This window comes from Hypomesus transpacificus, chromosome 14, assembly GCF_021917145.1.
Source record: "Hypomesus transpacificus isolate Combined female chromosome 14, fHypTra1, whole genome shotgun sequence".
Lineage (NCBI taxonomy): Eukaryota > Metazoa > Chordata > Actinopteri > Osmeriformes > Osmeridae > Hypomesus > Hypomesus transpacificus.
Window position 1 is genome coordinate 10,463,918 of NC_061073.1, and position 16,909 is coordinate 10,480,826.

Here is a 16,909-nt window from a genome sequence, read left to right on the forward strand (position 1 = left end):
CCAAACGTCTCAATGCTTATGGGTTAGCAACAGCAGGAGGAGCCCATAAACCAGATGTCTGTTTGTTTACGACCAAGTATAAGGCCACTGTAACGCATGATACATACCTGGTCATTCTACTAAACTGAATATAGCCTACAATGCTTGAATGTATAGACGGAGCCTGTTTAAGGAGAGCCTGCCCACTCCTTATTAAGCCCCATTGTACCGAACTTTGTTGCAGTTCCACCCGAGTTCCACCGGGAGTGATCGCGGTCGAGTGAAAAATGAATGGGAGTCTATGGAGCTAAACGGCTAAATTTGTCTCTTTCGCCTGATTGTCGTTGATAAATCTCAGATTTGATTATAGTTTTTGCATGTTCAACATGGATTACAGGTCAAAAGTTGAATGAACGAGTACTTAAGTCCTTTCGATTTCTTACGGGGTAAGTCGTTGTTGCCCATAACACACTAGCATTCTGCTAACGAATGTTGATTGGTTAGTGAAGGACTGACTACGACCAGAGCCATAGAAAAAGACTCTCAAAAATCTTTTTCTATGGCTCTGACTACGACCAGAGATCCCGCTTGATGGCATCCGAAGCAGAACCAGAATGTCAGAGAAACTCTTAAACTCTTTATAGCATTTGTATTGACAGGGAGAGCCTAACCTGTCAGCTGTGTTGTCGATGCCTCGAGAGTAAAGTGGAAGTAACCAGGGGGTCAGTAACAGGGAGTCAGATGGCTGAGCGGTGAGGGAGTCGGGCTAGTAATCAGAAGGTTACCGGATCGATTCCCCGCCGGGTCAAAATGATGTTGTGTCCTTGGGCAAGGCACTTCACCCTACTTGCCTCGGGGAGAATGTCCCTGTACTTACTGTAAGTCGTTCTGGATAAGAGCGTCTGCTAAAGTCTGCTAAATGACTAAATGTAAATGTAACCAGAGCTTGCAGTAGCTCTGGTCGTACGATGTGTATGACGTCAATGCCATTTTCAAAGGCTTTTTAGAACAGAAAGGCGACTTTAAAAAAAATCTAACACCCAGTGGTGTGTGTTTTTTTGCCTCCCCTTTCGATTTCAGAATTCAAATTACTAGACAAAAAATTATATCCTGAGAAAAGTGGATTTTGAGGGGTATAGCTCCATAGACCTCCATTCATTCTGCACTCGACCGTTAGCGCCCTCATATGGAACTTGAGTGGAACTGCAACCAGTTCGGAACCCGGAAGTTTCCCGAGAGTGGGAGTTCTCCATAGAGTTAATATAACTAGAGACAGCTACTTATTTCTTCCAAGATGGCGTCCCCATTCATTTCTATGAAAAGTGCTCAGTGGCGCAGTGAGGCAAGCGAGAGCTCCTAACGGGCCGCGCCATCTTTCCAGACCGACTCGTCCGGTCTTGCGCAGAAGCTTGTTCCTGGCTCCGAAACTCGTGCACGCTTGCAACTAGCTGTATACGTCATACTTTGCGACAACCAGTCGCGAGCTTGTGAGCTGGAGCTAAGGCATTGCAGAAAACTGTCAGAATGTTGTACAAGTCCGATCAAGAAGCAGATAGCCTACATGGGAACTTCATGAAAATCAATTCTATTAGTACTGTAGTATTATACGTGCAGGGCCTATACATTGTTCTTTTTGCTTCGTGTTTATAGTTTAACTCCTTATGTATTGTGTCGGATAATTAAACTGTAAACCTGAATATCTGGCTACGTCGTTGTTCTAGCTCTGCAAAGCAAGCTAAATTAAGCCTATACCTTTGTTACTATTATAATGATGATGAGTGTTGTTTACTATTAAGCTACTAGCTTATTGTTAATGCCATCGTTGTGGTGTTAACTGACTTAAAATTCTAACAATATAACGACCATAAGAATATTGACGTTATCAGACATGATTTATTCATCTTTGTCTTTGCCTCAGAATAACATGTCAACAATATATAATGACGCCGTAACATGCCACGATATTATAACTAATTATATTAGGCGTTTGTCATGGCATGAGCATAATAGTGTTCATTACAAAATGGTTAAATCTGCTTTAAAATAACTGAAAACAAAACTCTACAAACAACCGTCATGTATGTGCAACTATTTGTAAAACGTGCTACAATAAAGGCAGGCAGCTGTAGATTATCAAATCCTTTCTCCTTGTTCTCATTCAGCTCAGGTAAATCAGCGATTTGCTGATGCTCCCTTTTGTGCTCGTTTATTGTTCGTATCCGCGAGCACGTTTCCAGGCAACTTTTCTTGACGTAAGCAAATAAATGGGCTGCTAGTTTACCCATTTACCCATTTTAATAGTATAAAAACGACCGGACGAGTCGGGTAGAAAATCGGAAATGCAATACCACCTACACCCACCGGGGCTGTTGCCTCAAGCCGAGAGTCGAGGGGTGGGGGCTTGGAGTTCTCTCTTTATTAGACATTCTCTGGTATAGAGGGTTTTCACGGACGTCACATTCTGGGCAGTAACCCGGATGCGCGGCCATCTTGGAGGCACTCGATGTAAACAACTCAACGGAGTACAACGAAAATAACGTAAATTCTACACTCTTTGGTACAACTGTAGCCATGTCTAAACGACCGAAAAGGTCACCAAAACGTGTCCAAGATCCAAAGGCATACAGGGAAGGCCTTGGACCGCAAGAAAACCGATATGTTGAGAAAATTGGATTTATTGGCGGTGCAGATCCCTACCAGTTAACTAGCTCCCTCTTCTTGGATCTGTGATGACCCTGTGATTCTGCCTTCAGTTGGAATCCAGATATTGTGAACTACCTGGTTTTCTCGCCGAGCCCATATACCGAAGACCTTAAAGCTTACAAAGGTTTGGAGGCCTACAATCAGATAGTGTGTGGATGGGAGAGGGAGATGCAGTAGGCTACCAAGTCCTCAATGACCGTTGTGTTGTGAAGGCCAAAGTAAGTAATGCAATAGCGTCTTAAATCAACCTAACCATAACTGTATGATATCATTGCAATACTCAAGGTGTAGTATTAGCCAAGTGACACTCAATCGTGTTTTTCTTTTCATTTCAAAGACCCCCAGTTTGCTATGTACACTGTACACTATCTGAGTTAGTTTCATAAGATAAGATAAGCCTACATGTTATTATCTTGGACATGTTTTGGTGACCTTTTCGGTCGTTTAGACATGGCTACAGTTGTACCAAAGAGTGTAGAATTTACGTTATTTTCGTTGTACTCCGTTGAGTTGTTTACATCGAGTGCCTCCAAGATGGCCGCGCATCCGGGTTACCACCCAGAATGTGACGTCCGTGAAAACCCTCTATAATGATCCCATCTAGACACTAATTAATGTATGTAATGTATTAACCATTTAAGTGAGCATCTAAGTTCTTCCTCGGATATAGCTTTAGCATTTCTTCCTCAATACAAAGAATCATCCTTACAATTGGCTTTTGGCTACACTAATTTATATATCCGGAGAATATGTAAAACACCACAATAGCAATGCATATTTTCATTTGATCTCTTATTTGCAGATGTGCGAGTCTTGTGGCAACCTATGCAGACCACTTTCACAAAGACATCATCGCCTTACCAGTGCACATCAAGGACAGACTGGTGCGGATCATGACATCTCATGGCACAGTGACCGACCTCAACATCAGTCAGGTATCGGCTTAATTTCTGAAAGCTTACATCTCGTTCTCTGAAATAATGTGAAACCCCACAACAGTTTCTAAATGATGACGTGGACACAAGAACAGAGATGCTCATGTTCACCCTATATGCCTTCAGCTGCTGCATGCTGGGATACACAAGTTGGACTTGCAGAACTGCCTGGTATCGGACTCTGCCCTGAGACAGATTCACTGCCCTGAGCTCCGGACGGTTCTCCTGCGAGGCTGCCTCGCTATCTCCTCAGAAGGTGGGTCCAGCTCTGCTTTTTCTCACTAAACAAAGGGAGGGGATATGGAATTTTAGGTAGTGTGTAAAATGATGTTTTAAGTGTGGTTTGATCTGTTAAGCTTCTGCGTCTATTTGTTTGTGACATCCTATGGCTAACCGTAGCTGCTTACAGGATGCGGGGGGTTGGACAATAAAGCTGAGTTAAGGGTTATAAGAGTTAATCGATCAATGGCTAACAGTATAGATAGTATTACTCAGAGTGGTGACCCTACAAGGGAAGTTAAATATTTAAGATACAGATAGACATTTTATGGAGTTGATGATGTGATGGGCGTGAAGGGGTGATTCTAGGGAAAACCAGCGACTGTTTGGGACAATTGGTCTGAGGGTTAATGATGGTTCAACTCTGATTATACTGAAAGATTGAGTGAGCTAATGATAAAAATGGCCATAAGGCATCTGCATATCTGTTCACTGAGTTCATTATGGGGGAGGATGTGACTGACGTTCATACTGATGGGTTATTGCTTAGAATGACCAGATGTATAGAAAACACCGCCTATATAAGACTGTGTATGTTTTGTAACCAGCATCACTCTATCCTGAGGCCTCATTCTATTGTAGGAGTGTGGTCAGAAGGATTTAGGCCAAAAATAGAATCTTGGAGAAAGAATATTTTTTCAAAGTCAAAGTGGCTCGATGGTTTATTTCAGCATTACAGCAGCAGTACACGTAAGACACAAAAAGCAATCACACACACAAACACATCTTATTATATAGGCTGATATGAGGAATATTTCCCGCCCTACATGATGATTTCACAATGTTCTAGAAGGTTCCTGATGTTTCTTCCCACGTTTGGCCAAGGCCAACCTGTCCAAACAAACGGGTCATGATCAAACTTCAGCAAAGTTTGACCACGACCCGCTGAGGGAGGTGAACATGCAGGGCAGTGGGTCCTGAGGACCAGGGCTGAGGGAGGTGAACATGCAGGGCAGTGGGTCCTGAGGACCAGGGCTGAGGGAGGTGAACATGCAGGGCAGTGGGTCCTGAGGACCAGGGCTGAGGGAGGTGAACATGCAGGGCAGTTGGTCCTGAGGACCAGGGCTGAGGGAGGTGAGCATGCAGGGCAGTGGGTCCTGAGGACCAGGGCTGAGGGAGGTGAGCATGCAGGGCAGTGGGTCCTGAGGACCAGGACTGAGGGAGGTAAACATGCAGGGCAGTGGGTCCTGAGGACCAGGGTTGAGCATCGCTGGCATAGAGAGCAACACGTGACGACCTGCTCTGACCCTGTGTAGGGTTGGGGGCCCTGGCCTCCTCCTGCCCCCGCCTGCAGGTTGTGGACCTGACGGAGTGTGCTGGGGTGGCAGACCGGGGTGTCCTGGCCCTGGCTCGCTGCTGCCCCACCCTACAGGTGCTCTCCCTGGGGGACTGCTCCGCCGTGGGAGACGCCTCGCTGCTGGCGCTGGCCGGGAGCTGCGGGATGCTGCACAGCCTGTACCTGTCTGGAACACAGGTAACAACCTCAGCCTGTACCTGTCTGGAACACAGGTAACGACCTCAGCCTGTACCTGTCTGGAACACAGGTAACGACCTCAGCCTGTACCTGTCTGGAACACAGGTAACGACCTCAGCCTGTACCTGTCTGGAACACAGGTAACGACCTCAGCCTGTACCTGTCTGGAACACAGGTAACAACCTCAGCCTGTACCTGTCTGGAACACAGGTAACGACCTCAGCCTGTACCTGTCTGGAACACAGGTAACTATCTCAGCCTGTACCTGTCTGGAACACAGGTAACGACCTCAGCCTGTACCTGTCTGGAACACAGGTAACAACCTCAGTGAATTGTAATAAAAAGAGTAGTTGATTCGATTGCATCACTTTATGGAATTTGTTACCCATTAAGTTACCTGTGAAACCACTTCTGTCTGCACTCTTGTTCTCCTGTCCACACATGTACACAGAGAATACAGCTGACTAAATGAACTGATGGTCTTTTGATTCAGGTCACGGATGTGGGTGTCACTGGGCTTGCTACAGGACTCTGCTCCAACAACCTTAAAGTAAGAAACTTATGTACTGTCATTTACAACAAATCTTTTATTATGTTATATATACGTTTTTTGTTAGTAAAAGAGGGTTTGTAGTGAACGTTGTTTGTAGTTAATGTGACTGATTATACCCTTTATTCGATTTAAATTTAAGACCAGAGTGAAGGAGAACATACATGAAGGGTGCACATGGAGTTGAAGCACCGTTGCTAACATTTGTATGTGTCAACTTGTAGGTTAATACACAACGATGAATTGTGAGCTTGTCTTAAAGGCACATTTCCACTAAACATTTTATTGGTTGACAAGTTAAATTTGTATTGGTTGTTACAAGTGTTGTGGTTTATTGATTGTAGGGCAGGTAGGCAGGCATGTGGGCTACTCAATGGTGAGGAAGAAAGGCCTAGGTTTGGGCTGTGTTATCTGCACAGCAGAAACATGTACTGAACTAGTCTCTAGCAAGCAATGTGGAAACAGGGGTCTTGCCAAAGCGGAGAAAGGGGGGCCAGGGAGAGTTGTGAGTGTGTGTGTGCGTATCTCAAGTGAGGTTGTTATGGGTTCAGGAGATAGAAAACATGGCTCCCTTGGACAGTGAAGAGGGAAGTGGCCACGGGTGAACAGCTGGGAACACTCTGAGTTGAGGGCCTTGTGTTTGGGTTATGTAATGGCATTTTTTGACATAGTTACAATATTTATGTTCCTTTAAGCGGTAAAAAGTAAGTTCCTTTGTTATAGACAGTCAAATGTAAGGAACTGAGGTTTTGTGGAGTGAAACTCTGTAGAAGGGACACTCGGATGGTCTTAAGGTATTTGTGGTGTTGTTTTATGATACCTAACTAAGAGCCAGAGGGTCTTAGTTAGGTCTGGGGGTTGGGCAGAGCTGACCTGACCTTTTGGCCAAGGAGATGCCCAAGTCAGACATCCTGTTTGAGTATCATTAACCAACTCCAGAACTGTGGGACCTGGCCTGGGGGGTTTATTGTCTTAAACTGCCACTGACCAGTGCTGACCAAGCATGGTGACCGCTGTATTGATTGATTATTAACATCTGGTATCTGTTCATATAAGGGAGACCTTTCCTTATTGTCCTTTATCACTCTTACAAATGATCTGTGTGGATGGCACCTCCTTCGTTAATGACTGATCAGCAAAGCTTTGTTTAATCTTATGTAATTGTATAATCTAAATAAATTGTATTGAAACCACATCCCTTGACTCTATTCAGATCTACACAGTGCCACTCGAATTCTTCCATTACAGTTACCTCAGATTCTGGGATCTATGTTCCCCCATGGGAAGGAGTAAGGACCAAGAGTGGCAGGTCAAGCTGACCGAGCCAGATAAGTGAGGAGACACATATGGAGGTCTTATTAAGGGTGATGCGAGGGGGAGGAGGGGTGAACTAGGGTCTGAGGAGGGCAGGGAACTGAGAGGGGTGAACTAGGGTCTGAGGAGGACAGGGAACTGAGAGGGGTGATCTAGGGTCTGAGGAGGACAGGGAACTGAGAGGGATGATCTAGGGTCTGAGGAGGACAGGGAACTGAGAAGGGTGATCTAGGGTCTGAGGAGGACAGGGAACTGAGAGGGGTAATCTAGGGTCTGAGGAGGACAGGGAACTGAGAGGGGTGAACTAGGGTTTGAGGAGGACAGGGAACTGAGAGGGGTGATCTAGTGTCTGAGGAGGCCAGGGAGGTGAGAGGGGTTTGGAGCGGACATTAGAGATAATGAGTGGGCACGCATGTTGGCTTTACTGAGGAGTGATTGACCTTGGCCGATGTGGGAAACATTGGGAAACAACATAATGCATCGTGGGAGATTTTCCAGGTTGTGTCTTGTGTGAACTTTGCTTTTTGTGTCTTACTGTACCACGTGCTGCATTGCTGAATAAACCATCAAGCCACCTTGACTGATATTGCGTCTCCGACGTTATTTTTGACTAAATCCTTCTGAAGAAAAACCCTACACACGGTCAAAGCTTTCTTTTAACAAGCTAGATGTGAGCTTTTGATGATTATTAGGTTATAGGTCAGAAATTTATGTTCATATTTTATGAATGATGAAGGTTGCTATAAACCAGGGGGTGAGTTCAGAGGTCAGCACCCTGTTGAGCCCCAAATCTAAACAGATCAGAAACTTGGAGGTCAGAGAAGGGTCAAAGATTCTAATGTGTAGGCTTCTCATGTAATATTCTAACGTTTAGGGAGAAGTTGACCCCCCCGATTGTCATTGTATAATTCGCATTCTGCATGAAACGATCATGACAGGGCCTGATGTCACATGATTTAAAGACGCTTTCCTGCCCAGATGGAGAACGAAGCATCTTAGCAGAGGTGCTCATGCTTTAAACCACACAACAGGAACCGGATTTAAAATGTCAAGACTAAAGACCTTCAGCTGTGGTTACAGAAGTTAGATTTGGCCGAATGCCCAGATATTCGAACGAGACCCAATACCTGTGCCATGCGGTCTGAGGAAATGAACCATCACTCGATCTTTGTACAATTATCAGACGTGTTTCCACATGAACCACGGTGAATTTGTTTACACGCAAGCCTGCTGGATATGTTTTGAGAAGTGGATGCGGTACTTCTATCTTGGCAACAGTTTGTTGCCACAGTTTGTTCTTGCCTGCAAGCTTGTATGAAACTGGATCATGCCTCTGAACTCCTGGGCACGTTTGTTAGGATTTGTCAGAAAACCTTAGAACTAATGTTGTGGTCTCGGAAAACCTATATTTTAGACATACACACTATGGTGGGGTTAGCTCAGGACATAGCCCATGCGGAGGCCAAGTTTGGACACGAGTCTCTGTAAGCAGCCTCTGTTAAGACACCAGGCTGTGCCAGACGGCCACTTGAACGTGGAACTAGCTGTAACATTTTCCTGTGCAACACATTCTCAGAACATTTCCTTCTTTGGGCCCTCTTCTGTGTTCTCATTTACGTTATCTTTAATGAAATGGTCTATCCCAACAAGAGTTCTCTGTCCCAACAAGAGTTCTCGGAGCTGTGTACAATACGGAAAGCCAGGTCACGCTGACATAGAAACTGCCCATCGTGATAAACTGACCTTTGGGACTTAGCAACGAGTCAAACAAACATTCTTCCCATCTGTTTATTGTTACCCAAGACTGATTGTCAACATGCAGCCTAAAATGATCTGTATGACGTGTTATACTCTGTATAAATATCTGCTGGAATCATGTTCAAGACAGACTACCTCAGTTGAGGCTGTCTCGCGATCGTTTTCCCAACCTATTCAATAAACGAGCCTTTTGCTACGATCTCTGACTAAAGCCTTTTCTTGAAGTTTTGGCCTCTTTTGAGGTCCGCAACACTAACAATATCAAGCTTGATACAAGGAATGTCAATAAGTAAATATTTTAGCTTTGTCAATATGTATAGAAAGGTGTAGGGGAGAAAATGATTCATTTGGAAGATGGGCTGTAATGTTGAAAGGTGTATGTGGTTCTATTCTGTTCAACAGTGACTATGCAGTACTGTGACTGCAGTACTGTGACTCTGCAGTACCGGGACTGTAGTACTGTGTCTCTGCAGTACTGTGCCTCTGCAGTACTGTGACTGTAGTACTGTGTCTCTGCAGTACTGTGCCTCTGCAGTACTGTGACTGCAGTACTGTGTCTCTGCAGTACTGTGACTGCAGTACTGTGACTCTGCAGTACCGGGACTGTAGTACTGTGTCTCTGCAGTACTGTGCCTCTGCAGTACTGTGACTGCAGTACTGTGCCTCTGCAGTACTGTGTCTTTACGATTATGAATGGAGATGTTCTGTTGTGGTTGCAGGAACTGCAGCTGGCTCGGTGTAGTAACCTGACTGACCAGGCCGTGATGGCTGTCCTCACACATTGCCCCAACATCCGCATATTCAACTTTCATGGATGTCCTCTCATCACAGGTGCGCTTCCACAGTCTGTCGCCTCCCTTTAGGTCTGTGGTTACTCTCTGAAGGGGATAGTACATGGACTTCTGGTTATACTCTGCTGTTGTAAGAACTCTGCACTTCTAATCCTTGGTCTTTCGAAATACATTGTACATACCTCACTTTAAATTAGGGATGCACCGAATCCAGGATTTGGTTTCAGCCAAATATTGGGCTTTTTGACGGGGTTCGGTTTTGGCCAAACCTTAGAATTTTTTTCCACCGAATCCGAACCCTATGCTTGCACTACGCATACTACACTGGTCGACATAATGACGCGGCCGTTGATTAAGGGAAGGTGTTTACGTAGGTGGACTGTTCAATGCAGTAGGCTGAGAGAAAGTGAAAATGCAACTTGTGAGCAGAAAAAGTGTTGTTTGGCAGTACTTTCAGTCAAAAGAAGGCGATTCAAGTCGAGCTACACTTTCAATTTGCAATGCCGATTTGTCTAGTGGTGGCAAGGACCCTAAACGATACACAACATCTCCGCTGTTAGAACATTTGCATATGAAACATCCGAAAGAAATTCAAGAAATTTAAAAGGCTAATATTTTGGATATTGATTGGATCTTGAGACAGGCATATGGTAATTGTCAAAATATTTTTACCCATTTGTCTTCCTGGCATAGTGTTGCCTAGATCTTTTTTTACAGTAACAAAAAAAAAACGGAGGACGTAGTTGATTTCATTAATGTGTTTACTGTGTTAATGGACTGAGGATGGGAGTAGGATTCGGTATTCGGCCGAATCTTAACCAGTGGATTCGGTATTCGGCCGAACCCCAAAAATCTGGATTTGGTGCATCCCTACTTTAAATAAAAAGCAAAAAAGCATCTGCTAAAGGAATACATTGGAACATGCAGGTAAATGTACAATGTTGAGTGTCTCTATAGGCCAGTGTCCAGAGGACATGTTAGAAGTGCTGGGAAGGAGAATGGTTTTTAATGTAATTTCCTCCCCAGCCAGACTCCCTGTGTGATGGAAACCCATCTATGAGTTCTGAAATCCAACCCTAGAAATGGTGGTGTATTTAGTGTCCTCCTCAACCAGACCAATGTTTTTCTGCTTCTAAGATCGTTCCAGAGACGCCCTCCACAACCTCACCGGCCCTGACAAGATACAACAAGTGACCTGGACTGTTTACTGAGGACGTGACGGGGACTTGAGGCTCTCAAAATATCTGAAAATTGACTGGGTGATGGGCAGTTTGGTCATACCGTTCTGTAATCCACCGGGACTTTTGATGACAAAGTGGGTCCCAGTGAGCAAAAACACAGGTTCAGTAGTTGGTACATGTCGGAGGATATGATACAATGGACTTCTGTATTCTTAAAAAAAAAACATCTTAGAAAGTCCCAAAAATAATTGTGTACTGGAAAGCCCCATTGAATGCTCTATGGTCCAAACCCGGTGTATCAGTCCTTGACTCTGGAATGAGCTGAAGGGAGGCAACCATGGTTCTGTGGGGCTTTGTGTTTATAACAGAAATAAGGAGTCCATGTTTGTGTTCCTTTCATCTGGACTACAGGGGGACCCCCTCATCCATCAGACCAGAGTGAAGGAGAACCAAGATAAAGGATCTTTGCACATGGGATAGAAGCACTTTCGCTAACGTTTGTATGTCAGCTTTTAGGTTCATAGACAACGCTGAATTGTGAGCTTGTCTTAAAGGCACATTTCCACTTAAAACTTTATTGGTTTACAAGTTTAATGACACAGATCGACTCTGTACAGTTTGCATTGTTGTTGTTAATCTTATAAACATCTTGAGGGGCTCTTTGTGTAATTTTTCCAAACTGGTGTCAAGGCACTTAAAGGAATCACTCATAGAACAGTCTGAGTTAAACAACTTTGAAGAGGATTACTGTACAGTGAGACACTACATAGTTAAGTTGTTAGTGAACAAACAGGAGAGAATCCTGGATATCTACTGGTCAGAGCCGAGGTTGATACTGCCACACAGAGGAGCAGGTGAGTCCATAGTTCTCCTGCTGAACAGCAGGGGGCAGCTCGTACTGCGCCAGGCACTGCAGCCGGCTCCTGCTTCGCTGCTTCTCAAACTGGGCCCTTCCTGGGTCTCCAATAAGAACCTGGGTCCCCTGGGTTTGGATGCAGCGGTCCAACCAGAGCCGGAGGCTGTCAGCCAGGGCTTCGTCATAGAACATGTCTCCAAGGAGGATGAGGTCATATCCCCCGGAGTGTGAACCAATCAGGTTGTCCGTGACACAGAGGATGGGATCCAGCCTGTTCAGCTCACAGTTGATCTGGGTCGCCACGGCTGCAACTACACCAGGATCAAGAGTTAGGGTTCTGATACCAATATGCTTTCTGATCAGGGGCTTAGGTTTGTTTTCAAATGTGGGTGGGACAGGTTTTTTTAAATAACTGATGTAATAGAATTTTAGGATGTATGTTGATTTTGTGTTTTAAATGTGGTTCATTGATAAAAGACATGCTGGAACAACCACTTATGTTGTTTTCAGGAAGGGGAGATAATTAAGCTGAGTTAGAAAAAGTTGAGATATTGTAAAGTGTTAACAATTGTTGGGGGATTGTTTATGATAGGACAGATGGACAGATCTGTACTAACTATTTCTGAGGGTGATGACCCCACAAAGGTCAGTTGACCATTTGGGATGGTCATCTTGTGGAGTTTTGACTTCCTGACTTGGAGAGAATTGCAGCATGAGAGTTCTTATCACCTGGGGGAAGGAGCTTTGGGACAGCAGGTTCTGAGGCTGTGTGGTTTCAACTATGCTTGTATTGACCACCAAACACAAAATCTGTGCAATATATTTAATTACTCAGTCATATTATTATTATACTTACTTATTTTGCCACATAGTTGTTTGGCACTGTGTTGCACTTTTACTCTTGTTTGTAGTTTGCACTATCTCTACGCTGCTGTAATCCTGCGAATTTTCCCATTGTGGGACGAATAAAGGATTATCTTATTGTTTTAGGAGTGGGCTATAGATGCATGTCTGTTTTCTAGTCCAGGAGATCATTGTGTAGGACGATGTGACTGACATTGATTAACTGTTGTTTACAATGACCAGATGATGTGAGTGTATATGACACATGGTAGGTGTTCTACATGTGTTCCGTGTTTCTACCGTGGATCCTAATCACTGCTGAATGGTGTGTGTTACGTGTGTGTTACGTGTGTGTTACGTGTGTGTTACGTGTGTGTTACGTGTTGTCCAGTGGATTGACCACAGAGCGCTCAGTTACGTACTTTATGGTATCGAATAAATCATTTGTATTAACACGGCATCCTGGTTATCTAACCACATAGTGTCTTCAGATTTTCCACAACACTGATGATGGCGCTGTGTGATAGGGGGAGGGGTGGGTATGACATAACAAAACCTACACCCTTGTTTCTGATCATGATTGGCAGTTGCTAAAGAGGTCATTAGGTTGAGGATGTGTAAAGAGCCTGTGGGGATTTCTTACCCGGGTCTATATCGTTTGCTACCACATGAGCAGCTCCACAGAGCTGGGCAGCAATAGCAGCCGCCCCACAGCCACTGCCCAGGTCCAACACCTTCTTACCCTTTGAAACCAGAGGATTTCCTAGAACATACCTGGAGACGTACGTCACAGTATGGGTTCGCAATTTGTCTAGTCAACTAATTGGTTTATACTTCAATATGTCAGGATCATTAGGAAGAAAAAACAGTGGTTTATATCCGGTACCTGGTGAGCGCCTGTCCGCCTGGCCAGTAGATAGCCCAGAAAGGATCCGCGAAAGGCCAAAGCTCTGGTCGCGCGTGCCAGAACCAACAGTTTGGGGTGAACAATCTCAATTGGATTTCTGGTGTCAAATTGTTCTCTCTGACGATCTCTGTATTTTCGACAATGAACTTTTTAATTTCGTTAATTTCGGGCTGATTGCCTTGTAAAAATATGGTTGTGCTGAGTGCTCTGGTGCTTTCAACAAGTTTAACGTATTTAGGGATCAAAACTCCGATAACCTTCTTAATCATTTCGCTGGTGTTGCTGCGAGCCAGCTGACATAACCTGCACTTTCGGGCTCGCAATAGTCCACTAACGAGTGAACTAAATCCATTGAAAATACACAAAACTGTTCTGTCTTTGTAATGGTGAAAGCCTTTTTGCATTAAAAACAGATAGTCTAGTTATGTAGTGAGTTAAATCATTGATGCCCCGACTCGAGGGTCGTAAAAGTCAGTTTCCACACGAAAGTAAATAAAAACGGACCCAATGTGCAACGTTTGTGTATGGTCCCCGACGCTCTACAGACCCTCGCTAATAATCATTCCGTTAGAAAGGACAACAGCATAGCAAATTTTCAATTCATGGCTGTTAAAAAAGTATCTTGGTGATATGATAATTTCTCATTAAATATTGCCTAATTAATGGGGCAAGAAAAATATATAAAAATGTCAACGGGAAACAATGATCCTTTTCTTTATTATCGATCAGAGACAGCTAGAATCTCGTACATTTACTCTTGATGGTAACATTAGCAGTTTCTCTATGTCAAAACTGTCCACAACCACTGTCTAATGTTGCTCTGCACGCTAGGCTATAGTGCCCTCTTGTGGTGCACCAGCAGCCTCGCTTTGTTTTTTTGTGCTTTTGGTTTGTTTCCGATATGGATGTTTTAAGGCAGGGGTGCCCAAACTTTTGTCTGCGAGGGCCAGATAATTTTCCTTTCTTTAATGTGGTGCTGGGTCGGAACAGAAAACTACTTGGGCCGGAGTAACTACCAGTATTATTGTGGAGATTTTATTATGATTTTAAATGTATTTATAATGCTATATTAGTTTATGACTATGTTATCACAGCCTATTAAAAGAGCATAATTAATATTGTAAATAACTTTTTTCATATTAATTTCTATTGAAATCAAAACATCTACTTAATAAAAAATATAAAAACCTTAGATTTTTTGTTGATTTTTTTAAAGACTGGCATTGTTCAGAGGGCCGGTCTAAGGGCCGTAGTTTGGGGACCTCTGTTTTAAGGGTACAGTTTCTGAGTAAATTGTGGGTTGGGCTCGCGTCGGGTTGCAGATTGGTCAATTTTTTGGGTGACATTTTACAACTGATATTTCTGTATATTTTAAATAAGTATGCATATTTACTATTTATGAAGATGGCAAAGATTAAAAATTATACATTTGTTGCTTCTCATTTACACTTCTCTACTAAGATACTGAGAGTGAAGTGTAGAATGAAACAGGGTTCTGTTGTCATTTCCCTTAGTGCAAGAGGGAATGGAGGTTATGTTGCTGCCTCACATAGTTGAAACAATTGCACCAAAATGAAGAAATTAGGGCAATCCTGTTTAAAAATGTTAGCCACTGTTAGATTCACTTTTCTCCACAAAAACTTAAATTCAACCATAACCGTAAAACGGAACGTAAAATACAATACAAACAACGCAATCTTGACCAAGACGAACCTTTTAACACCAACATTGTCTATGTAGTTCAAAAACTGAAGGACGAGTTAGGGTGGGAAAATAAATAATATATATATATATTTATTTTTTATGAGAGAGAATATAGGTTGAGCCTTGCACACCCAATAACATTGTTTTGGTACATTTATAGATGTGTTAAGTGTATAAGAGTATACCTTCTGCATTTTGGACGACACCCATCAAAACCAATCTGTCTGGGTACAGATTCTTTAAATAAGAGTTTTACAACCTTGTCCTTATACCTGGCTGAACCTGGGAGGGTGGTTGCAATTTCACAGAAGATCCCTTTACCCTGAAGTATGAGTCATTGGCGACCAGGTTTCACACACTTCAGAAGTAAAGAAAGAAGATAAAATCGTTGGTCTTTTCCTCCTCTACCAACAAGACAATCTTCTGAAAAATCAATGTTGAGGTTTGTGTGAGTGTTGCCCAGCAACATGAGGTTTTGCACTTCAAAGAAACATTCTAAGTGGTTGTCTGCTGAGAGGATGATGGGTGAGATTGGGCCACAAAGAAATTATTTTACCTGACCGTCTCCACCCTACCACAACCACAGAGAAGTATGACATCAATTCAATCATCTTTCTGTACGGCCAATTTATTTTAGATAGGCTGATCTTCGACAGTACAGAATGAGATCAGATAGTATTCCGAGGCTATGTGCTTTTATGCTGACAAATATCCAATAGGAAGTAGGTTGGCTTTACTTCAGTAAATTGTTAGTTTATACCGCCCTCGCAGTGAAGAAGCTATCAGCAGAAAGATTTTCTGTTGAGATTGTGATGGCCTTGCTCTGTGATGAGGTGTTCCTCAGCACAAGGCTGTTATCAAGAGAAGCTATGAGCCCAGGGACAGCGAGCTCTTAGGATGCTAGGATTAAAAACTGACAGATGAGTCTGCATTTGTATTTGACATTCTGTGTCATAAGTGTTTCCTCTGGTGCAGTCTCTCCGGGCGCTGAATCCTCTGCCTGAGGGCTTTGCTCACTCACACCCGTCCCTCTGCCTGAGGGCTTTGCTCACTCACACCTGTCCCTCTGCCTGAGGGCTTTGCTCACTCACACCCATCCCTCTGCCTGAGGGCTTTGCTCACTCACACCCGTCCCTCTGCCTGAGGGCTTTGCTCACTCACACCCGTCCCTCTGCCTGAGGGCTTTGCTCACTCACACCCGTCCCTCTGCCTGAGGGCTTTGCTCACTCACACCTGTCCCTCTGCCTGAGGGCTTTGCTCACTCACACCTGTCCCTCTGCCTGAGGGCTTTGCTCACTCACACCTGTCCCTCTGCCTGAGGGCTTTGCTCACTCACACCTGTCCCTCTGCCTGAGGGCTTTGCTCACTCACCTGTCCAGGGTAGAAATAGTTGTGCCTCCCTGTTGGGCTTCATCAGTTAATACACACGGTGCTGGGCAAAAGGCTTAGGAACCAAGATTTTTTACATGAATACTGTCTGAAATGTATTTAAAATGTGTCTTCTGTATTTGAGTGGCAGTTTAAAAGTGCAATGTTGTGCAACTAGTTGCACAACTAGTTGACCGGATCATCCAGGATACAGATGACATGGTCCATACCAAGATAACATGGTCCATACAAAGATACCATGGTCCA

The 16,909-nt window shown here is 43.9% G+C and overlaps 2 protein-coding genes across 7 annotated transcripts in view; one reads left to right on the forward strand and one right to left on the reverse strand.

The window, feature by feature from the left end:
• amn1 (antagonist of mitotic exit network 1 homolog (S. cerevisiae)) overlaps positions 1-12,812 on the forward strand; it is a 27,237-nt gene extending 14,425 nt beyond the window's left edge. For 2 of the 6 annotated variants that reach the window (XM_047034895.1, XM_047034894.1), the window contains 6 exons: positions 3,485-3,617; positions 3,744-3,873; positions 5,153-5,370; positions 5,864-5,920; positions 9,712-9,823; positions 10,921-12,812. In XM_047034895.1, coding sequence (XP_046890851.1) covers positions 3,576-3,617; positions 3,744-3,873; positions 5,153-5,370; positions 5,864-5,920; positions 9,712-9,823; positions 10,921-10,994 — 633 coding nt within the window. In that variant the 5' untranslated portion in view covers positions 3,485-3,575 and the 3' untranslated portion in view covers positions 10,995-12,812. Of the gene's footprint in view, positions 1-2,732; positions 2,901-3,484; positions 3,618-3,743; positions 3,874-5,152; positions 5,371-5,863; positions 5,921-6,062; positions 7,092-9,711; positions 9,824-10,920 lie in introns of those variants that run through there. The other 4 variants (XR_006957095.1, XR_006957096.1, XM_047034896.1 and 1 more) reach the window with 4 other exon arrangements.
• etfbkmt (electron transfer flavoprotein subunit beta lysine methyltransferase) lies at positions 11,559-14,115 on the reverse strand. Its single transcript, XM_047034892.1, has 3 exons — positions 13,550-14,115; positions 13,307-13,437; positions 11,559-12,131 (listed from the first exon to the last, which is right to left on the reverse strand). The coding sequence occupies exons 1-3, from the start codon at positions 13,972-13,974 to the stop codon at positions 11,782-11,784; spliced, it is 906 nt and encodes a 301-aa protein (XP_046890848.1). The 5' UTR covers positions 13,975-14,115; the 3' UTR covers positions 11,559-11,781.
• Between the last annotated feature and the right edge of the window lie 2,794 nt (positions 14,116-16,909).

Excerpts from the sequence above, each read along its gene's own strand:
- etfbkmt (XM_047034892.1), bottom strand. The coding sequence starts at position 13,974 with ATGCAAAAAGGCTTTCACCATTACAAAGACAGAACAGTTTTGTGTATT. Across the intron at positions 13,438-13,549 it reads GGCGGACAGGCGCTCACCAG|GTATGTTCTAGGAAATCCTC; the intron begins GTACCGGATATA and ends GTACGTCTCCAG. Across the intron at positions 12,132-13,306 it reads AGCAAACGATATAGACCCGG|TTGCAGCCGTGGCGACCCAG; the intron begins GTAAGAAATCCC and ends ATCCTGGTGTAG.